The sequence below is a fragment of the Hemitrygon akajei genome, chromosome 12 (genome assembly GCF_048418815.1).
Source record: "Hemitrygon akajei chromosome 12, sHemAka1.3, whole genome shotgun sequence".
NCBI lineage: Eukaryota > Metazoa > Chordata > Chondrichthyes > Myliobatiformes > Dasyatidae > Hemitrygon > Hemitrygon akajei.
Window position 1 is genome coordinate 56,438,939 of NC_133135.1, and position 24,411 is coordinate 56,463,349.

Genomic DNA, 24,411 nt, shown 5'->3' on the forward strand with positions numbered 1-24,411 from the left:
GATCACATGAAGTTCAAATGAAGATATTTTAAAACCAAAATTAAATGTTTTCTCTTGCCACAGATGCTATCTGCACAGCCGTTTTTCCTTGCCACAGATGTTGTCTGACTTCTTGTATATGTTGGCAGATAATCTGACTGCGAGGAGCATGAATGCCTCCTGGCCTGGTGTCCTACCTGCACTCTGCAGTTGGGGTTACTGGGTAGTGATTAGGATTGCCACTTCTCACCAGTACTTTGCGTGGTTTTAATTCAATGGAAAACAAGTATCAAAGCTGAGGAATCTTCATATTCTGTAAGCATTTGCATCACATTGCTTACTCAAAATAACAAAAACTAGACTACTGTATTTTTGTGTTTCATTTTCTTTTACATCCTTAAAAGTATGAAATGGCTTCATGGTCCATGCAAACACAACACTAGGGGCATACTGTACCTGCCTCTGGAGTCTTGGTGACAAATGAAGAGCTCCAATTACTCCACAGGCCTCGGGTATGATGTAACTTAGAACGAATCAGGAACGTGTATTCCACATAATGCTCCAAACCAAACACCATGCAACTTGTCGCATTGCCCAGGGTTTCCTGAAATCAAACCAGAGTATATTCCAATATAGGTGGAAGGTTACATTCACCATGATCTCTCAGGCCTCATCTATCTGCTGTGAAAGGTACACCCACTTTGCTGTGCCTCACAATTCAGGCTACTTTCTTAAAAGTGATGGGGAATTCTGGAGTCCCTTGCCAATGGAGGAGGAAGCAGTATGGTACCAAAAACAGTGGGCAATGGATTACTGGAGTGAGCTTTTACTCAGGTAACTCCAGTGTCAGCCTTTGATAAGCAATAAGCTTTTAATAATGCAAACTGAGGTCCTACGTTATACCACTACAATGGATGGTAAGCTTCACCCATCACGCCACTGAATATTGAGGCTGAAAGTGAAATCAATTATCAAACGGAGGTGCTCTCAGCTCAATGCATTCATCTTGCCCAAGATTAGAATTGTTCATGTCTTCTCAGGCACATGAAGTAGTAGAGAGCCCAGTGACATGGTGTCATGATAACATCCTTTCACTTGATGTCAGCAAAACAAAAGAGCTGGTGATTGGCTTCAGAAAGGGGAACAAATGGCCCAGAATTTGAGAAAGTTGAAATCTTCAAGCTCCTATGTGCGAACATCATGATTAGCCTGTCCTGGTCCCACCATGTTAGCAAGCTCACCAGTGCCTCTACTTCCTCAGGAGATTACAAAAACGTCAGCGTGTCACCTTTAACCCTCACCAGTTTTTAACAATGCATCTTATCCATAACTTACTATGTAACCGTTCTGCCCATTAATGCAAGAAACTGCTGAGAGTTGTGGACACAGCTGAGTAGATCAAGGAGACCAGGTTCCCCAGCATGGACTCTGTGTACACTTTTCGTTGCCTCAGTAAAACAGCCAACTTCATCAAAGTACCCATCCAGCCCAGGTATTCCCTCTCCTCCACTCTCCCACTGGGCAGAACAAAACCATGAAAGCACCTGTCACCAGGCTCAAGGATAGTTTCTACCCTGCCCTTATAAAACTATTGAACAGTTCCCCAGTCTGATAAAATGGATTCTTAACCTCATAATCTACCTCATTATAATCTTGCACCTTATTGTCTACCTGCACTGCACTTCCACTATAACTGTAATGCCATATTCAGCACTGTAATTGTTTTGCCTTGTACTGCCTCAATGAAACAAACAGTATGCAAGGAATTTTTTCCACAGGACCTTGGTACGCCTGACAATAATAAACCAATTTACCAATTTAATCAACTTAGTGGAAACTTGGGCTTCAGTGCACAGGTTCTGGGATTTCATTAATCTCATTAATATCAGTAGATCTGCCAAAGTACAAGTACAAAAACCTCTTGATGACTTAAGTTTCACTTCAGTCCTCAAAAGCTTGTACCTGAGTCTGACTATTTCCATCATGCAGGTGCTGAAGATGTAACTGTAGGAGCATAGTGGTATGTCTAAAATGGTTGATGCAAACAAGGGACTTGAGTAGAATTTGTTACGTACTTGAAAAACCTGCTAGTTGCTATCATCTAACAGAATAAATGGGAGTGACTGAAGGCATAGAGCAGAGTCTGTAGATAATGGCATTACCCGTGCCAGAAAGGGTTAGAAGAGTGGTCAGAGGAGCACCCAGATATGCCAACCAGGAGACTGCATGCTGCACATGTATGTATCAGAATCAGCATTAAACTATAGGACATAGGGGCAGAATTAAGCTAATTAACTCATCGGTCTGCTCCACCATTCAATCATGGCTGATTATTTTCTCTCTCAAGCCATTCTCTTGCCTTCACCCTTACTAATCATGAATCCTTCAATCTCCGTTTTAAATATATCCAATGACTTAGCCTCCACAGCAGCTAGTGGCAATGAATTCCACAGATTCAACACCCTCTGGCTAAAGAAATTCCTCCTCATCCCTGTTCTAAAAGGAAGTCCTTCTATTCTGAGGCTGTGCCCTCTGGTCCTAGACTTCCCCAACACAGGAAACCCTCTCCGCATGTGAGGGATGCAAGCAACGGTTTATGGCTACAGGGCCATGCCTGGAGAAAAATGAGGAGGGGAATTCGCAATCTATAGCAAATCTACAAAGGCATGTAATAAATTTATGTGGCAACAAGTTAAAATAAAATCTTGCATAAAAGACTTCCAAAGTGCTACAAACTGAGGAATGCAAAAAAATTCCTCAAAATATCTCTATTAGTTTCTTTGAAATTTCAACTGATCGATCGGCCATTTTATATGTGAATGGCCTCAGTGAGAGTGAAAATGATAGGAAGGGGAAGCAAAATGTACCACTTCATCCAAATGCATAGAAACACCAGCGGAGCATTGAAAACATGAAAATCTGTCCTGTGGAATACTGATGAAAAAAATAGTTTTCATAAAATAAAACTGTAGTAAGCTATCAAATAAAAATACTGGAGGTGGAGCAAACAAAGTTAAGTGTTACCTTTCCCCCTTTGCTGTTGCTTGCAATTTTATACTGGATTTCAAACAACTTTGCATTCTGTCCATCTTCCCAGTATACGGTGCAAACCAAGGGAGTACTGTTGCTACATTCTATCCGACTGATATTGGGAGGATTGGGTTTCACTGAGAACAAAACAAATAGATTGAAGCCATAGTTACTGCAATGATACCGATACTGTATATAAAATTACAAGCATCACTGAGCTTTTTATATGTAGTACAACACATAAAGGCCGAGAAAGCAAACTCTGGAGTAAATGCATATTGAACATTCAACAGGAATGCCTGACAGCAACTTTATCAATGAAGTTAGCTCAGAGGTTTAACTCTTTTAGTGCCATCACCGTAGCAGCATGTCTCATGTTCTACACCTGTCTGAATATCCTGTGGGATAGTCACACCCACTGTCGCCCCTTTCCCTGCTGTACAGCTTGCAGGTTATCCCCCTTCAAGGGAAAGATGTCAATACAAATTACATATTTGCACTAGTATCCCACTACATGAATCCAGGGAAACAGTGCTATGCTCCTCCAAGAGGACCACAACCTTGTCATTGGGCTTGGAGGCTTGTGTGCCCCAATGACCCCGAGAGCTATGTTGGCTGGAGTCAGGGTTCTATGCTTTGGCTCTTGGGAAGGTCACCAATGCCAAACAGGTCAAAGGGTGAAGGACAGAATAAGAGTGGTTCACCGGTCCTCCAGGTTCAGGGGTTCAGCTCAGGGCTAACTCCCCTGACGGGTAAAAAAATTGCTACAGAAACAGCAATAAAGAATCCTTCTACATCTGAGTGAGATGGTATTCCTGGACCTGGATGACCGGCAGTAGTGAAAACCAAGAGGAAGCTACTGACATGATGAACAAAGTCCTGAACTCCACCAGAGATGAAGGACCTTTACTGCTGCCATAAATGTCAGCGGTGTTACGAACAGTGAGTATAGTGCTGTTGTCATACTGAAAAGGAATCAGCCCAGGGTGAGTAGGTTTCCTGAACAAGCTGGGCTCTTATTAAGTAAATAACCACAAGATGACTGATAAAGAACAAGACAACTGGTGTAATGTAGCCTGACCATTCAACCAGACCTACAAATTCACCACAACATCCTGTTGCTGATTCGTTGTCCAGAGTATTTAAAATTTTTTTAAAAACTCATTAGGCAAACATAATAAATTTCTGTTAAATAGCTGGATTAAGCCAAAATGGGATTTTATTTTTCTAAAGGTAGGCTCCGTAGATTTAATCTAAATCAAGGTTGTAAATTGATTTTAATTAATACTATTTACCACATGAAATTTTATTGACAATGTTGAATAGTAAAGTTACTAAAAACCTAAAAATCACAAAAAACCTCTTCAGCATCATGTGACGTCATCACTATGTCGACTTATCATACTATTTGAGAGTGAAACATTTTCAATTTCTTGTACTGCGTCTTGTCCTAGCATTTTTTGCCCATTATAATTTTACATGCTGGCATTATTAGGTTCTCACCAACTGTGTGACTTTTCCTTTTCTGGGTAGTAAGTTCCGCTACTAAATAACTTGCTTCCTGAATCTTTTTATTAACAGTGACTTTATTAACAAAAGCTTTATTCTGTTGGTTTTGAGATTCTGATAGTTATTAAAAATAATCAGCACTTCATGCTCCTCATCAGCCTACTGTCCTCCCCAATTATCCACAGCCTCTCCTATCTTGTGTCAAAAACTCAGAATGGACTCAACCAAATAAGCATGGTCCTTCTGTGCACTGCCATACTGGACTGACAGACCTCTAACAAGATTGCTAATGGGGCTGCTCTGTCACCGCAAGCAGTAGCATCATGCATTGCGCAAAGTGAGAAAATGCATTTGTTTAAAATCACGATCTCTCGTGGAACCCTGGTCTAACTCGTAAAGAAAAACTAATTAGGCTTGATTCTCGATAGCACCAGACTCCTGCAAGAATCAAACTCTTCTTCCTCGCTAAAAATAAATAAATATGTTTTAAAGATGAAAAGACCTGCCCAAAATCAAAGTTGAATTCAGTCTGTGGTAAATTTAACTCTGGCCTTTTAGCTTTATCAATATCTCTTAACAAGAAACTGAGTCTTATGTTGATTATTTATTTCAGCATTCTATCTACCATATTCATTGCCGCACCTTATTGACAAAAAGCTGAATGTCAGCACTGGTAGTAGACCTGTTTCAACCTCACCCATTACTTGAACATATTTTGTATGGTGATTTATTATTCCCATACAAGTTGCAAATGACTTCTTTTATTTCTACACTTATGTAATGGTTGGACATAACACAGAATGTGTAAACTAAACTGTGTGTAATATTGTACATATTTGCCCTTACTTTAACTAGAAAATATGGCAATTATATTAGTGGTTGAGTTACCTGCAATATCTATTCAAGGGAAAGTTATCATTATTGTGATACTTAAGCGGTATTGATATGTATTGGTAAAGTTCTAGGATGCCAATGAACTAGTCACTCAGACCATGGGCTCAACATGATTCATGAACACAGTACACACTTAAATAAAAAAATCTATTACACACTAATCTCATCCAGAGTGAAGTTCATGACTGCCGAAGATCGATTTCCCAGCTGGTTTGAGGCAGTTACCCAAGCCATATAGGTAGAGAATGGATCAAAACTGTGACCAAATTCACAAGCAAAACCTGAGCCTTGATGGTCATGTGTCTTTCTGTGTCTTGTGCATTTTCCGGTTGATGGTTCTGCAGAGGTAGCCGAGGCAACAAAACTATGTGACTCATTTCTGAACCTGAAAAAAAATATACAGTTGTGATTGTTAAAATATATCTGAATATTTGAAATTACAAAGGATGCAGACCTTCCATTTATGCATGGAGAAAAAGAACGAATAGCCATTGCAATAACCAAATTGAGTTCAATTTCAGAATTTCTCAGAGCTGTTGCAGAAATGATTTTCATTGAAGCGTTTTGCACCCACACAACTGACATCTGCTGTAACACAAGATTTAAAGTGTAGCTTCAAGCCTATGCCACATTTCTAAACGGACATGGAGCCAAGATAGCTGAATATACATGCACATTGAACAGCACGATGGAAGGCAGCAGTCAGAGACTGACTTAGTAACTAGTGTCGTACGCCATTTGTTGATGGAAACAGAAGTTCTTGATAGTGACAAGACTCCATTGATTTAAAGCTATCAAGTTTGAGGAGAAGTTTCTTTACACAAATTGACGAAGGAGAATAGAATGGTGTGCTAAGCATAAAGACCCATGAGTGCTACGAGGGGACAGAAGCAATGACATACGCAAAAATGCAGAGCAGTTGAGGGGGAGGAGAAGATGGATTTATTTTCACTTGCTCTAGGGAAAAAAGAGTTTCCTCCTGTTTCTCATTGATCCAGGGTACTGTAGATCATAAACCTTTCATCAACAGGCTAGCAGGAGGTAACTAGGACCGGGAGAAGATGTAAAGTTTGAGAAAATCTCAAATCAGGTTTTTAATCATGGACATGTCAGAAGTTCAGATCTGGGAGAATTTATGGAATATTTTCTTCTCAGGAAATTAAATCAATACATTAATTTCCAAACATGAGGAAATCTGCAGATGCTGGAAATTCAAGCAACACACACAAAATAGTGGTGGAACACAGCAGGCCAGGCAGCATCTATAGGAAGAAGTACAGTTGACGTTTCAGGACAAGAGCCTTCTCTTGGCCTGAAACGTCGACTATACCTCTTCCTATAGATGCTGCCTGGCCTGCTGCATTCCACCAGCATTTTGTGTGTGTTACATTAGTTTTCAATGCAGGTTACTTCTGTACATTTAGTAGAAACATAGAAAACATACAGCACAATATAGGCCCTTCGGCCCACAAACATATGCCGAACATGTCCCTACCTTGGAACTACCTAGGCTTTATCCATAGCTCTCTATTTTTTGAAGCTCCATGTAGCCATCCAGGAGCCTCTTAAAAGACCCTGTTGTATCTGCCTCCATCACCGCCGCTGGCAGCCCATTCCACACACTCACCACTCTCTGCATAAAAAACTTACCCCTGACATCTCCTCTGTACCTGCTTCCAAGCATCTTAAAAATATGCCCTCTCGTGCTAGCCATTTCAGTTCTGGGGAAAAGCCTCTGATGATCTACATGATCAATACACCTCTCATTATCTTGTACACTTCTATCAGGTCATCTCTCATCCTCCATCGCTTCAAGGAGAAAAGGCCGAGTTCACTCAACCTATTCTCATAAGGCATGCTCCCCAATCCAGGCAACATCTTTGTAAATCTCCTCTGCACCCTTCCAATGGCTTCCACATCCTTCCTATAGTGAGGGGACAAGAATTGAGCACAGTACTCCAAGTGGGGTCTGACCAGGGTCCTACATAGCTGCAACATTACCTCTTGGCTCTTAAACTCAATCCCACGATTTCCACAGAGTCAACCTGCATAGCAGCTTTGAGCGTCCTATGGACTCGGACCCCTAGATCCCTCTGATCCTCTGCAATGCCAAGAGTCTTACCATTAATACTATATTCTGCCATCATATTTGACCTACCAAAATAAACCACCTCACTCTTATCTGGGTTGAACTCCATCTGCCACTTCTCAGCCCAGTTTTGCATCCTATCAATGTCCCATTGTAACCTCTGACAGCCCTCCACACTATCCACAACACCCCCAACCTTTGTGTCATCAACAAATTTACTAACCCATCCCTCCACTTCCTCATCCATAAAAATTACGAAGTGTAGGGGTCCCAGAACAGATCCCTGAGGCATACCACTGGTCACTGGCCTCCATGCAGAATATGACCCGTCTTCTGTGAGCAAGCCAGTTCTGGATCCACAAAGCAATGTTCCCTTGGATCCCATGCCTCCATATTTTCTCAATAAGCCTTGCATGGGTTACCTTATCAAATGCTTTGCTAAAATCCATATACACTACATCCACTGCTTTTCCTTCATTAATGTGCTTAGTCACATGCTCAAAAAATTCAATCAGGCTCATAAGGCATGACCTGCCCTTGACAAAGCCATGCCGACTATTCCTAATCATATTATGCCTCTCCAAATGTTCATAAATCCTGCTTCTCAGGATCTTCTCCATCAACTTACCAATCACTGAAGTAAGACTCACTGGCCTATAATTTCCTGGGCTATCCCTACTCCCTTTCTTGAATAAAGGAATAACATCTGCAACCCTCCAATCCTCCAGAACCTCTCCCGTCCTCATAGATGATGCAAAGATCATTGCCAGAGGCTCAGCAATCTCCTCCCTCGCTTCCCACAGTAGCCTGGGGTACAACCGCTCCGGTCCTGGAGACTTATCCAACTTGATGCTTTCCAACAGCACCAGCACATCCCCTTTCTTAATATCTACATTCTCAAGCTTTTCAATCCACTGCAAGTCATCCCTACAATCACCAAGATCCTTTGCTGTAGTGAATACTGAAGCAAAGTATTCATTAAGTACCTCCACTATTTCCTCCGGTTCCATACACTCTTATCCATTGTCACATTTGATTGGTCCTATTCTCTCATGTCTTATCCTCTTGTTCTTCACATACTTGTAGAATGCCTTGGGGTTTTCCTTAATCCTGTCCGCCAAGGGCCTTCTCATGGCCCCTTCTGGCTCTCCTATTCATTCTTAAACTCCTTCCTGTTAGCCTTATAATCTTCTAGTTTCATATCATTATCTAGTTTTTTGAACCTTTTGAAAGCTCTTCTTATCTTCTTGACTCGATTTGCAACAGCCTTTGTACACCATGGATCTTGTACCCGACCATCCTTCCCATGTCTCATTGGAACGTACCTATTCAGAACCCCATACAAATATCCCCTGAACATTTGCCACATTTCCTCCATATGTTTCCCTGAGAACATGTGTTTCCAATTTATACCTCAAAGCAGAATGACCTTTCCTCATTCAATGCTTCCTTTGTCTTCTTGTTTTTCTCTAAGCATTCAGTTACATGTTCAATGGAGAAGCAACTTACCACAGAACAGTTTTTGTGCTGATAAGTGTGTCACGCCCTGGTTCCCAGGTACAAATTATGTCACCAGTCCTGCCTTTCTGAATGCATTTCAGGTTTTGGGGTGGATCTGGAGGATCTGAAATCATAGAATTTGGAATTTTTGATGTAGAGTTAGTTCTAAAATTAATTACTGTGTTTATCATAACTGCAGAAGTGCATTATGCTATTAGACACTATTTCGGAGACATGAAAGTTATCTTGTGCCAGTAAAGCTGAACAAATAGGTATGAAATTAACAACAGAAGGTCTCGAAGGATGAGAAATAATGAAAATATCTATTAGCTCAATTAGTGTTTGCAAATATAAAGAAAAAGTTAAAGGTTTTGATGCAAAAATGAAAGCAGATCAAACAATCATTCAAAAACCCTTTAAGCATTATATCTGGGAGTCAGGGTGGATGAAGGGGAAGTCAAGGGATTAAGTGAGGCAGAGGGGCCACAGGAAGAGAAAAGAGGTGAGTCCATTGGACTATGACCCTCTTGTCCTGTGATTTCTGCTGCAAAGGCAGATGCTCAAGAACTAGCAGTCTGTGTACTGAAGTCTGGCGAAGTAACTTTTACTTTTCCATTACGCCATTGTCTTGAAAAACTTTCCAAATTTATACTGATATCAGTTAAAAAAATCTAAGAAAGTTAGTAATTAGTCGAGGTGATGAGTGAAATTAAAGCTACTTACGGCCAGCTTTGACATCAATTCCGCAGATCAAATATTCAGTGTTGCAGTGCAGTTTACATGCAAAACTGGACTTTTTTTTTTCAAATTTTGGTATGTGCACAGTAACTTCATTAGCAGAGATCTGTATTGCAACCAGCTGCTTGACGTTGTTTTCAATAATACAGAGTTGTTGGGTTGCACACACATTGTAGGATGATCTTTTTAAAATGCATGATATGTTAATGCTAGATCCAAGTCTGATTATTGAAGCAGGGCTGACTCGCATTTCCCCGTTAGCACAGGATTCTGGAAAAAAACTCATCTCTTAAGTCATGTAGTTAGTAGATTAAAAAGCAGTTTGAAGACATCAGCAAATAACATTCCCACCATGATTGTTCTGGGCTTCTTTCAATAATTCACATGTTAATCACTGTTTTAGGAAATGGTTAAGATTTTTCTGGTAGAATTAACAACAATTATTTCCACTATTTTATCATTGCTGTTAGGGGGCCTTGTTGATAGTGAAGCAGGTTACAATGAATTACAAATAGACTCTGATCATTCAGGGAGACAGTTGAGGAATGGCAAATTAATTTCAATTTAGCTAAGTGTGAGGTGGTACATTTTGGACAGATTTACGGATTAGTACTTGAGTATTGTGGACAGTTTTGGTCATCCTGTTATAGGATGGACAGTGTCACACTGAGGAGGGTACAGAGGAGGATGCTGCCTAGACTTGAGGACCTGAGTTATAGGGAGAGGTTGTCCACACTGAATCTTTATTCCTTAGAGCGTAGGAGACTGAACGGTGACCTAACAGAAATCTCTAAAATCATGGGGGGAGGGGTATGCATATGGTGCATGGTCATAGTCTTTTCCCAAGGGTTAGGGAGTCCAAAACTAGAGGGCACAGATATAAAATACCAGGGGAGATTTAAAAGAGACCTTTGCGAGTACAATTGCAACATTTAAGAGGCATTTTGACGTCTACATGGAAGAGAGGGGCTTCAAGGATTATGGGCCAAACACGAGCAACAGTGTCTAGCAGGGAGGATGCTGAGGGTATGCATTGACCAGCTGGGCCAGGGAGCTTGTCTCCATGCTCTACTACTTTATTATTCTCCCTAAATCTGCAACTCAGAAATCCATAAATTATTATGAAACCTTTAGAGAATTCCAAAGTTATAGATAATATACTATAGATTATTTTTCTGGGGTAGATCATTTCTTTCCATTTAATAAACTATATTCTGTAAAACAACACAGGAGTTACAGACTCTGATCAAATTATCCTTACTCAAGCTAACAGTTATTAATAACTTATGGTCAGTGCAATTGGAGCTCTCTTCTGGGTATCCTAGTGTGCAAATTATTTTATAATGCTTCTAGGTAATAATTAATAATATTTTTCTGTGAATGGCTTGGTGGCAAATGTATTATGGGTTGGTGCGTGGCCTAATGGATAAGGCATCGGTCTAGTGATCTGAAGGTCACTGGTTCGAGCCTCAGCTGATGCAGCGTGTTGTGTCCTTGAGCAAAGCACTTAACAACACATTGCTCTGCGATGACACCGGTGCCAAGCTGCTTGGGTCCTAGTGCCCTTCCCTTGGACAACATCGGAGATGGAGTAGAGAGGGGAAGGCTTGCAGCATGGGCAACTGCCGGACTCCCATACAACCCTGCCCAGGCCTGCACCCTGGAAACCTTCCAAGGCGCAAATCCATGGTCTCACGAGACTAACAGATGCCTATTACTATTATGGATTGGCACCTAATTTACAGAGAGGCTCTAGGTTCTTGTGCTGAATTAATTGATCAAACAAGAGACTCTGTGAGGGCACTAGAAGCCTTTTTGACAATCGGCTCTTCATACAACAGTAGCTAAATACTGCAGCTGCCAAAACTCAGAAGTAAAAACTGAAAATTGGTAAATGGTTAGTAGCTCAGGCAGAATCTGTGGTGAAAGTCAGTCAGTATTTTAAGCTGGTGAACTACTCTTAATGTCATTGAACTGTTCTTAGGAAGGTGATTGAACATATTTTGGGAATTTTATGTAAATGTCTGTGGTTTGCTGCACGTGAGAGTATAGTGGAGAATAGGATTTAGTACTGAACTAATACTCTTGAAATTCAACTACTTATTTACAAAGGATTACTCTTGCTTGTCCAAGTTCAGCGTTTGATGAAGACAGAAACTCAAAAAAAGGTTAAGAAACTTTAATAGGTACGAGGCTGATGATTTACTCTCAGTTATCTACATACACAATCAAGTCAGTTTATATTAAGCTTACCAGTTCCCTTGGACTTGCACAGCAAGATGGTGATTAGGCTAGCTATCCAACATATTCCAACAAACTCCATCAAACATCACAAAAGAAGTTGAGATTGTAGGTTCTCCCTGAAAAGAAATAGTATAACACTCTCAGTTCCATATGATCAACTTCTGCTGCCTCTGAGGCGTTGACATCTAGGAGCTTGAAGCTGCTCATCCTTTCCACCACCGAACCTTCAATGAGGTCTGGTGTGTGGTTTCCACTTGCCCTTCCTTAAATCCACAACTAGTTCCTTGATCTTGCTGAGGTGACGTGGCTGTTGTGACACCACTCAACCATCTAAACCATCTCACTCCTGTGAGCCACCTTATTGCCATTTGAGATTCTACCAATAACAGTGTGCTCATCTGCAAATTTATAACTGCTATTTCAACTAAGCTTAGCTATACACTCATGAGTGTAGAGAGAGTAGAGCAGTGGGCCTAAGCATGCATCCTTGAGGTGTGCCTGTGTTGAATGTCAGCAAGGAGGAGATGTTATTTCTGATTTGCACTGACCAAAGTTTCTCCAGTTACAGATGGAGGTACAGAGGCCCAGATATTGAAGCTTGGCTATTAGTACTGAAGGGATGTCGGTGTTGAACGCTGGGCTGTAATTAATAAACAGCAGACCAATGTATGTCTTGTTATTGTCTAGGTGCTCCAAAGCAGAGTGGAGAGCCACCCTGTTGTAGATCTGTTGTTGTTGTAGGCAAACTGCAACTGGTCCAGGTCCTTGAGCAAGCAAGAGTTAATTCCGTACAACCTAAAATGACTCTGCCTCAGATTATGGACACTCAGTACCACTCTGCAGCAGACCTCACATTTTGGTTGGTTCACCAACCCTTTGACTGCACTTTCCTCAAAGGGAACAGGTGTAAGATGGGTAGGCTTGGCCATTAACCAGTTGGTGGCTGTATGAAGGGGGGGGGGGGCATCAACACAACCCAGGTTTTAAAAGTTTCATACAGACACTAGATGTATGAAAATAAAAACTGTTTATGAAAGTTACAGATGCTGAAGTTTTATTTTTATATGTGTAGCTTCAGAGTTTAGGCCATCATGAATGACATGTGCTGTCAAGTGAAGAGGGGGTATGTACACCTGACAGAAACACTGTTCCCTTGTGCCTTCGCACCGGCATGTGATCTTCTCCATCATAACTCACACTTATTCCAATCCACTGCAGGAGGGAAGGAAACTGCTTGTGCTCCCCAGCTGCATCCTAATACAGAGAAGCCTTTCATCTGCACAACATGGATAATTCAAGGGATCAATTGTGTCATGAACTGTCTCTTTGTCAGACATTGCTTGCCCAGGGACAGAATGTGCAGGTGTGGCACTTCGGCCGATTTCAGGGATAATTCAGGAGGGAGATTAGTGGGGAGGGACGAACATGCAAGGGAATCATGAAAGGAGCGCTCTCTGTGGAAAATGGGGTGGGGGGGAGACGTGTTTGGTGATAGATCCCTTTAAAGGTTCTAGAAGTTGCGAAAAATTATGTGTTGGATGTGAAGCTCAAGGGGGGTAGGTTAGGAGAAGAGAAACTTGAACTCTGTTAAGGGAAGTTGGGATGAATGTGGATGTCTGAGAAATGGTGGAGATGTGGGTGAGGGCAGCATCAACGGTGGAAGAAGTTAAACCCCGTTCTGATGGATTGGAAAGGAAAGCCTCATCCTGGGAGTAGATGCAGTGGAGATGGAAGAACTGAGAAAAGGAACAGCATTTTTACAGGAGACGGGCAAGAAGAGGGATAGTCAAGATAGCTGCGAGAAACAGTAGGTTTATAAAAGACGTCAGTAGACTGTTTGTCTCTGGAGATGGAGACAGAGAGATTGAGAAAGGGGATGGTGGTGTCTGAATTGGACCAAGAGAATTTAAGGGCAGGGTAGAAGTTGGAGGCAAAGTTGCTGAAGTTGATGATCTCAGACGTCAGTGTAGAGCAGAAAGAGTTAGGAAGCATTATCAGGGGTGGCTTGGAACATGGACTGTTCGTAGCCAACAAAAGGGCAGGCATGGCAGGGGCTCGTGTGGGTGTGGGTGTGTTACCCCTTGAGTCTGGAGAAAGTGGGAGGAGTTGAAGGAGAAATTGTTGAGGGTGAGGACTAATTCTGCCAGATGGAGGAGGAGGGTGATAGTGGAGGGGAACTGGTTGCATCTTTTGTTGAGAAAGAAGCAGAGAGCTTTAAGGCCTTCTTGATAGGGGTATCGAAGTATATAGAGATTGGACATCCAGGGTGAAAATGAGGTAGTCAAGGCCAGGGAATGGAAAGTTGTCGAGGAGATTGAGGGTGTGTGAAGTGTTGTGGATGTAGGTAAGAAGGGAATGAATCTGTTGTTGTGAGAAGCTGAGGGGTCAGTATTTTAACATGCTTGTAGCCCATAGTGTTGTTCATTGAATTAGAATCCAATACAAAGATGCCCCCTCCAAAACAAGCTGCAAAGACCAAAGAGGAAGGAAGTTCTGGAACAGATTGGAATAGAGGAGACCGCAAATGTTGCCCAAGAATGTGTCAGCAGCGAGAGGAATGCAAGTAGGGTGACCACTAAAAACAACTTGAAGATGTTATCTGAAAGAAGGTGGATGACTCAACCTCCCTTGCACATTTCAGGCAAGGCTGGCAGGCTGAAAAGGCTTTCATAGGTCGTTTCTGCATTGCATAATTTTGCATGTGGAGTAAAATAAATCTAGCATAACTTTTTAAGTCATTGCTTCAGCAGAGCAGTCACCAATGCACAAGTATTTGCTATAGATGGAGACCCACACTGAGCTAATGGCAACATGCTGCCCATCCAGATGCTTCAGTACCATATAGTTATTACTGCTCGGGGCCTTGGAGTTTGGCATTCAAATCTGGCATCCTCTGAAAGAAGTTTGTATGTTCTTCCCATGAGCATTGGATTTCCTCCGGGTGCTCTGGTTCCCTCCCACAGTCCAAAGGTATACTGTTTAATAGGCTAATTGGTCATTATAAACTACCCAGTGATGAGGCTAGTGTTAGATAGGTAGGTTGCTGGGCAGTTCAGCTCGTTGGGCCAGAAGGCCCTGTTCTGCACTAAGTTCATTTTATTTAAAAAAGCACAGCCAGAGAAGTTCACTACTAGAACCAATTGCGGATCATTATAAAAACATAAAACAGAAAACAACCATAAGATCATCATCAAAATTAGACCGCTTGGCTGATTGAGTCTGCTCCACCATTCCATCATGGCTGATTTACTGTCCCCCTCAACCCCATTCTCCTACATTCTCCATGTAACCTTTGACACCCTGACTAATTGAGAACCTATCAACTTCTGCTTTAAATATACTCCATGATGTGGTCTCCACAGCTGTCAGTGGTTATCAATTCCACATATTCACCACCCTCTGGCTAAAGAAATTCTTCCTTATCTTGGTTCTGAATGGACACCTCTCTATTCTGAGGCTATGCCCTCTGATCCTAAACACACCCTCTGGATATATGCTCTCCACATCCACTCTATCTAGGCCTTCCAATATTCAATAGGTCTCAATGAGACCCACTCTCATTCTTCTAACCTCCAGTGAGTACAGGCTCAAGGCTGATTTATACTTGTGTGTCGCATCTATGTCATAGGTATTGCGAACCCTATGCCATAGCGTGACGTGCACCTCTCCAGAAAAGTTGCTCACGCATCGCGGTGACACAGACCACAACAACTGTGATTGGTCCACTTGGTAGCATTGCATTTCTTCCTACGTATTTCCGGTTGCTTCTTCTCCGCCATGTCTGTAGGCTGTGCGTACACTGATAAGAAATAGATGAACCAAATTGTCAAATCTACCTGCCGACATGCGAAAATGTTTGAAATGCATTTCCTCGTCCGTGTCTCTCACAAAGAAACTCAACACAGTGGCATAGAAACCCCACCGCCAACTAGCGTTTTGGCGCACACCAACGCAAGCTTGCTACGGCGTAGAGCGACGCAGAAGTGAAAATCAGGGTTACGGCGTAGGCTGCAGCATAGCCCGTATGCACAAGTATAAATCAGCCTTCAGAGTATCAAACGCTCTCCACACATTAACTCTTTCATTCCTGGAATCATTCATGTGAACCTACTCTGGAACCTTTTCAATGCCAGCACACCTTTTCTTAGATAAAAGGCCAAAAACTGCTCACAAGACTCCAAGTGCAGTCTGACCAATACCTTATGAAGCCTCAGCATTACACCTTGCTTTCATATTCTAGCCCTCTTGAAATTAATGCTAACATTGCATTTGCCTTCCTTACCACCAACAGAATCTGCAAGTTAAACTTGAGGGAATCCTGCACAAGGACACCCAAGTACCCTTTGCACCTGATTTTTGAATTTTTTCCCTGTTTAGAAAATAGTCTATGCCTTTATTCCTTCTACCAAAGTGAATAACTACACACTTCCCTACATTATACTCCATTTGCCACTTTGCCCATTCTACCAATCTGCCCGAGTCTTTCTGCAGACTCCCTGCTTCCTCTTGCCCCTTCACTTACCTTCATATCATCTGCAACTTGGCCACAAAATCTTCAATTCTATTATTCAAATAACTGACATTTAGCATGAAAAGCAACTGTCCCAATACTGGCCAATTCCACGCACCCTTTAGAATACTTCTTTGTCGTTAGGATATATCTATCCTGTGCCTTCCGAATTGCCTCCAGAAACTCCAGTTCTTGCGGTCCTGCTGTCATCCCTTTCAGATCAACTTTGGCCGGCTCCGCTCTCATAACTGTAATTCCCTTTACTCCATTGCAAAACTAACACAGCTGACCTTAGCTTCACCCTCTCAAACTGCAGAGAGAACGGTATCATATTATGATCACTGTCTCCTATGGGTTCCTTTGCTTCAATCTCCCTAATCAAATTTGGGTCATAACACTCAATCCAGAATTACCTTACCCCTAGTGGGCTCAACCACAAGATGCTCTAAAAAGTCATCTCGTAGGCATTCTACAAATGCTCACTCCTGGGATCCAGCACAAAACTGATTTTCCCATTCAACCTGCATATTGAAATCCCCCATAACTATCGTAATATTACCCATTTTACATGCTCTTTCTGTCTCTCATTGTAATTTATATCCCACATCCTGGCTACTATTTGGAGGCTATGATGTGGGATAGGTTACTTGTTTAAAGAAAGCTATCAGCTGAGATCTGATGGGTAGAATTAAAAGAAAACAACAAGAGTTACAACTACAATAAAATTTGCCTGCAAGCTTCCTGTAGTAATTGGACACTTTATGAATTGGTGAGGTTTGCCTCAAAAAGCAGGTTAGTGTTAAGAAGAGGATTTGTTGGGCCTGATCCCCAGCTGCTTTATCCACCGCCTGTGGATTCAGTTGCTCTGCTCCTACCCAGTCTGCGAAGGTGAGTCGTGGCTGGTGGCCTTTACTTTGGCATGGGTTTAGTGCTAGAGACCATGGACAAATTTCAAACCTACCTCTCCTACACTTTGCCCCTCCAAACTTTCAATTAGGGGATGGGTAGAACATTTTCCACAAGACCATAAGACATAGGAGCAGAATTAGGCCATCTGGCCCATCGAGTCTGCTCCACCATTCAATCATGGCTGATCCTTTTCTCTTCTCCTCTACAACCCCAGTTCCCATCCTTCTCCCCGCTACCTTTGATGCCATGTCCAATCAAGAACCTATCAATCTCTGCCTTAAATACACCCAACAACCTGGCCTCCACAGCTGCATGTGGCAACAAATTCCACAAATTCACCACCCTATGACTAAAGAAATTTTCCCTGAAGGAAACCATGCTGACTTTGTCCTATCTTGTCCTGTGTCACCAAGTACCCCATCACCTCAACCTTAATAATTGACTCTTAACATCTTCCCAACTTCTGACGTCAGGCTAACTGGTCTATCATTTCCTTTCTGCGACCTTCCTCCTTTCTTACAGAGTGGAGTGACATTTGCAGTTTTCTAGTTCTCTGGCACAAATCCAGAGTCCAATGACTTTTGAAAGATCATTTCTAGTGCCACCACGATCTCTAATCAGAATCCTAGGGTGCAGTTTTTCTGTTCTGGGTGACTTATGTATCTTTAGGTCTTTCAGCTTTTTGAGCACCTTCTCTCTTGTAATAGTAACTGCACCCACTTCTCTTCCTTCACACACTACAACATCAGGCATACTGCTAGTGTCTTCCACAGTGAAGACTGACACAAAATATTTAGTTCATCAGCCATCTCCTTGTCCCCAGTTACTATTTCTTCTGTCTCATTTTCTAGCGGTCCTATATCCACTCTCATTTCTCTTTTATTTTTAACATACTTGAAACAACTTCTACTATCCACTTTGATATTATTTGCCAGCTTGCTTTCATATTTCATCTTTTCCCTTCTAATGATTCTTTTAGTTGCTCTCTGTAGGTTTTTAAGAACTTCCCAATCCTCTATCTTCTCACTAATTTTTGCTTTGTTGTATGCCCTTTCTTTTGCTTTTACATTAGCTTTGACATCCCTTGTCAGCCAAGGTTGTACTATTTTGCCATTTGAGTACTTCTTCACTTTTGGAATACATATGTCCTGCACCTTCCTCATTTTTCCCAGAAACTCACGCCATTGCTGCTCTGCTGACATCCCTGCCAGCAGCTCCTTCCAATTTACTTTGGCCAACTCCTCTCTCAGACCACTGTAATTTCCCTTACTCCACTGAAATACTGCTACATCAGAGTTTACTTCCCCCCTATCAAATTTCAAGTTGAACTCAATCATATTGTGATCATTGGTTCCTAAGAGTTCTTTTACCTTAAACTCCCTAATCACCTCTGGTTCATTACATAACACCCAATCCAGTATAGCTGATTCCCTAGTAGGCTCAACGACAAACTGCTCTAAAAAGCCATCTCTTCGGCATTCAACAAACTCACTCTCTTGAGATGCACTGCCAACCTGATTTTCCCAATCGACCTGCATGTTAAAATCTCCCATGACAACCATAACATTGCCCTTTTGACACACCTTTTCTATTTCCTGTTTCCACCTCCCAGCCAATGTTGGGAGACCTGTATATATCTTTTTACCCTTGCAGTTCCTTAACTCAACCAATATGGATTCAACATCCTCTGATCTATGTCACATCTTTCTACTGATTCGATGCCATTCTTTTCCAGTAGAGCCACATCACCCCCTCTGCCGCCCTCCCTGTCCCTCCACTATAATGTGTAACCTTGAACATTCAGCTCCAAACTACAACCATCCTTCAGCCACAATTCAGTGACGGCCACAACATCATACCTGACAATCTGTAATAGTGCTACAAGATTATCCACTTATTTCTTATACTGCGCACATTTAGATACAACACCTTGAGTACCGTATTTGCTATCCTTTCTGATTCTGTATCCCTAATGATTTGATATTCAGCCTGTTGGCTGCAACTAAGTCCCATCAACCACCTGCCCTTCCTGACAATCTGATTGCACGCTATCTTTACTTTTTTGACCATCTGTCCTATCCTGAGTCCCTTCACTCTGGTTCCCACCCCCCTTGCCAAATTAGTTTAAACCCTCACCAAGAGCTCTAACAAACCTGCCTGCGAGAATATTGGTCCCCCTCAGGTTCAGGTGCAACCCATTGCTTTTGAAGAGGTCATACCTCCCCCAGAAGAGACCTCTATGATCCAAAAACCTGAAGTCCTGCCCCCTGCACCAGCTTCTCAGCCACACACATATCTGCCAAATTGGCCCATTTCTGGAAAGTACATTATAGGGTGATATTAAACACAGCCATTAGTGACTCTCAAGGACATGGAAGCAGTCCTCTCTGCCTTTCCGACTTCTCCCTGTCCACAGGATGTGCAGAGCAGATCACAACAGAAATGTAATACATTTCTGAGCACAGTTAAATTGCTTCTAGAGGTTATACTAAAACCAACACAGAAGAAGGTTCTATCATGTGTAGTACTGAATGGGATTTAACTACAAATAGTGTTGGGAAGGTACGGATAGATAACATAATCAAATTCAATAAGGGGTCCATTACTGATGTTGATATCAGTAATTCTACAAAAGCACAAAACAGATTGGTGACAATAGGCTGCTCAAAATAACTTGTTGTTTTGTTATGACAAAGAATTAAAATAATAAACATCTCAAAACAGGTGTGTGTATGCCCAGGGAGCAGCTTCATTTGCAAAATATTTGACAAAATGGATGGTGTATTACTAAGAAAGAGACTACAAAAATACATAGAATAGTAACAGGAAGACAGCAGAAACAGAAAAATGGAAAAAGAAAGTAATAAATATTAATTTCAAAATGGGAGTACAAGAAATGATCTTGAAAAATATAACAAAACCAACAAAACATTTTTATAACTTCCTCAAAACAAGTTTTGTTATTTAAGACCAGATGCAAGTAATCTTGAAATGGCAGTTTTTTCAATAATTGCTTTGTGACAGTGTTCATGGCGGAGTACAATAATATACCTAACACTTCAGGATAATTAAATAATTCAACAATTGGAACTCACTAAGTTTAAATTTAAGACAGACCATTCACTAGTACCCAATGTTAGTAAAAACAAAATCAGAACTGTTATAACAGTCTCTCAGACCCTACTTAACTGAAGAATAGAAAAAAAATCAGTATAACTCAATCATTTAAGATAACAGACAGAAACCAGTAAAGTCATTGTTCGATTTGTATTCTGGAGGTGTTACTGGAATTTATATTAAAGACAAAATGACCAAGTACAAATAAGCTAACTGAGCTGTTTACAGAGTAAATTTTTATGAGATGACCAATAATGTAGTAGACAGTATAATGTTTTCTCATCATTTAAAAAATATTCAGAATAGTTTCATAATAGAGACCTTTAGAGAAAAGCCCAATGAACTGAGAGCAACTTATCCACCTGTTTAGGAAATGGTTCTCAATGATCAATCAAGATGCATTGAAAGTGATTGTGCACACAAACTGGGAGAAATTGATAGTTGGATCCAGGGAATACTTATACAAATCTCCCGTTGGAGCTTTGAGGCCTTGGGAACTGACAAATGAACATGCATTACATCCCATCTGAGATCAATATTTTCTTTCTATGGCATTTTGTCTAAAGCTGTTCAGTGTACACTAGATTTGACACAAGCTATACTCTGTGAGAAATGTCAAAACTTCTTCCTGTTTTTGTTTTCTAGCTCTCATATAAATGTTAATATTTTGCCTTTTTGCATTTTTTATTTTCCCCAGCTACTGCCTGTCTGTGAAAATTTGGGATGGAACAATAAATTCTTTCCAACTCACCTAAGCAAGCAAGATCACTTTGTATTTTCATACTATCTATATTAATTTCCAAATTTTTTTGCATTGGCAAACTTGATTATATAATTCTCCATTGTGTTCTCCACATCATTAGTAAGTATAGCAGATGGTTAAGGCTTGAAGTGTTATCTGCAATTATTAGGATTCTGAAGTCATCAAAAGGGTCAGGAATGAGAAACTTCCTTCTATAGGTGTGAAGGCTAAGCTAAGGAGACCAAACCTTAATCAGAGCAAGGCTACTTATGACAGAAATTCATAATGACCCTTCACTCAAAGCTGGTAAAAAAACACCGACAAAAAAAATCTAAATTATTTAATTCTGAAAAAGGCAAAGTTCCAAAGAGGATGTAAGAATAGAGTTAACTGGAAACAACTCTGCACGTGAACTTGAAGAACACAACTGGAAAAGAAAAAAGGCACAAACCAGGTAGGTTTAACCATGTCAGCAAGACCAAGGAGCTGATTATTGATTGAAGGTCCATGAGCTAGTCAGGAGATCAGAGGTAGAGCCGTTCCTTGGTGTTAAATGTTGGAGGGCCTGTCCTAAGGCCTGCACAAGTGCAATTATGAAGAAGGCATGGCAGTGCCTTTACTTCCTTAGTAAGATTTGGCATGCCATCTAAAATTCTGACAAACTTATATAGGTGTGTAGTGGAGAGTATATTGACTGGCTGCATCACAGCCTGGTATGGAAAATCCTACAAAAAGTAGTGAATACAGCCCAGGCCATCATGGGTAAAGCCCTCCCCACCATAGAGCACATCTACAAAAAGTGCTGCTGCAGGAAAGCGGCGTCCATCACCAGGGATCCTCACCACCCAGAACACGCTCTCTTCTCACGGTTACCATCAGGAAGAAGATACAGGAGCCTTAGGACTCACACCACCAGGTTCAGGTTCAGGAGCAGTTACTGTCCCTCAGCCACCGGGCTCTTGAACCAAGAAGGATTTATTCGGATTTCTGACTGTCACACACATTTGGTAACACCATCTTAACCAGAAGTCATTAACCGGTATTCTGTTATGTATTTATTGAGAATGCCCACAAGAAAATTAATCTCAGGGTTACATGTGGTGGTATATACTGTATGTACTTTGACAATAACTTTACTTTGAACTTTTTGATCCTTATTTATTATTTCAAAAAAATCATAACCTGGACTGAGAAAAAACCCTTCCGCATTGACATTAATAGATTTTTGTCAGCCAAGGCTGTGAAAGAATTTGGAGACAGGGCAGATGAAATGCAGCTCAGATGCAGATCATTTTAATTTCATTGAACGATACAGAGGGCTTAAAGGGCTATTCCTACAGAGTTTCTATTCCTGGATACTATACCCACCAACTGAGCAATGGGAGGCCATTCTTGACAGTGAATGCAGACTTCCAAATGCAAAGCACCTTGTGTTCTGCCCAAATCAGCCTCTGTAGGTGGACTATATCATCAGCACCTATGTGCTAGGTCCCTCTCCTCCAAACTGATATTTGTATTATGCTTTCCATCTCATTCAGCTGAATCCAGTAACTGCCTGTGTGTGGATCCCGCCTGTAAGGCAACATTTGATGGCGGAGGGTAGGGAGGGGCTTGGAGTGTAAGACTGTATGCTTCCATCGCTATCTGCTGAGCCCTGCACTGGCTCAGTATCAGATAGGTGCACGGAACAGATACCCCACTATATCCACCCTAACCATTAACGCGCATCTGAACTAAACAAGTCTTTCCATCAGATCCCCCTCCCCCCACCCGCCACTCTGATTCCCCTGATCTTCACCTACGCCAAGGGCAGTTTACTGCTGCCAACTAACCTTCCAACCCATGTGTTTGGAAGATGGGATGGAAATGGAGCACCGTTCAGCATGTGAAGGGAGACAGCCCAATGTTTGAGAAGTGCAGTAACAGGGTGGGGGAGGGGAAGGAAGCAATGGGTTTACATTAATATCATCTGTACCTATTGAGTCAGAGGTGGACAGATGGGGAGCAGAGTAATAGATTTAGTATGAAGACACCCTAACTCATCATCATCTCCCTCAGAAATTTGTATATACAACACAGTAGATGACCCTAACCTCCTCAGGTTAGCACCAGCTGCCTCTGGCTGTGTAACCCTCCACCTTACAAGGCGTACTTCTCTTGGACAATGTGTGGGTATCATGGCCGTTGTGACTGACTATCTGCGGTGAGAAGTGGAGACGAGGCCTGTAACCTTGCTTCATGTGAACGCGTCGCTAAATGCAGAAATAGCCGTAAGATGAAGGCTAAGGGAGTGGTGTGTTTATCATGAGGGTACTGAACTTGTAGCACTGTATCAGAATCCCCAGGATGGTCTCATGGCATTTACCATCAGCCCCCATCTGCCACTTAACTGTATCTGTGCAGATACCAGCCACCTTTCCTCTTTTACATCATCCTAACCAGCCCCTCTACTATTTACCACCAGCTTCACAGTTGACTCCATTGTTATGAATCTGTCAGCAGCTTCTCTAGCCATAATGCACTTACATTGAGGTGCAAGATATCTTTAAGCTGAGCAAGCCAACATTTTACCTGTTGTGGAAACTTGCTGCTGAGTCAACTGACTAATGAAAAGTGTGATCAGTGCTAGCTGTACACTACAAACATGCAAATACACCAAACTGGCTGCATTCCACAGAAGGCCCAAGATAATGATACATGGTCAGTTCTACTACTGCTTTCAAAAGGTGTTAAATTTAGTCCTCAAAGTTTCAGGCCAATGCGTTTCCATGGAATCAGAAATCTGACAAAAGCTCTCTTTAAAAATGTTAATAGTTATGACTACTAAGAGTGCTGGTAGGTTCAAATTATAACTTGAAATAGTAATAGTTTTTCTCTCAAAAGATATTATCCTACTGTTGAGAATTTCTGCAACGTAGTTCTAATTTGTAGCATTTTCGATGAACTCATATGGCTTCTCAGAGATGCCAGAAACATCAGTGGAAGGAGTGAGCAATCATGCCCATCAGAGCAGGAAAGTTTATATTATTTAAAATGAGATGCCCAAGGAAAATGGAATATAAACATTTTGTGGCCTCAAGGTGCAGTGCTTATATTAGTTCACCTAATTTTTCTTTCTGGTTTATACAACTTTAATCTTGCTTTAAGTTT

General features: G+C 41.5%; 1 protein-coding gene across 1 annotated transcript in view; it reads right to left on the reverse strand.

Moving 5' to 3' along the window:
- il12rb2 (interleukin 12 receptor, beta 2a) overlaps positions 1-24,411 on the reverse strand; it is a 71,701-nt gene that overhangs the window by 39,285 nt on the left and 8,005 nt on the right. Inside the window, exons 2-7 of the mRNA XM_073063147.1 lie at positions 11,993-12,099; positions 9,725-10,009; positions 9,011-9,125; positions 5,571-5,797; positions 3,004-3,146; positions 436-583 (exon numbers count right to left, since the gene is read on the reverse strand). Coding sequence (XP_072919248.1) covers positions 436-583; positions 3,004-3,146; positions 5,571-5,797; positions 9,011-9,125; positions 9,725-10,009; positions 11,993-12,062 — 988 coding nt within the window. The 5' untranslated portion in view covers positions 12,063-12,099. The remainder of the gene's footprint in view (positions 1-435; positions 584-3,003; positions 3,147-5,570; positions 5,798-9,010; positions 9,126-9,724; positions 10,010-11,992; positions 12,100-24,411) is intronic.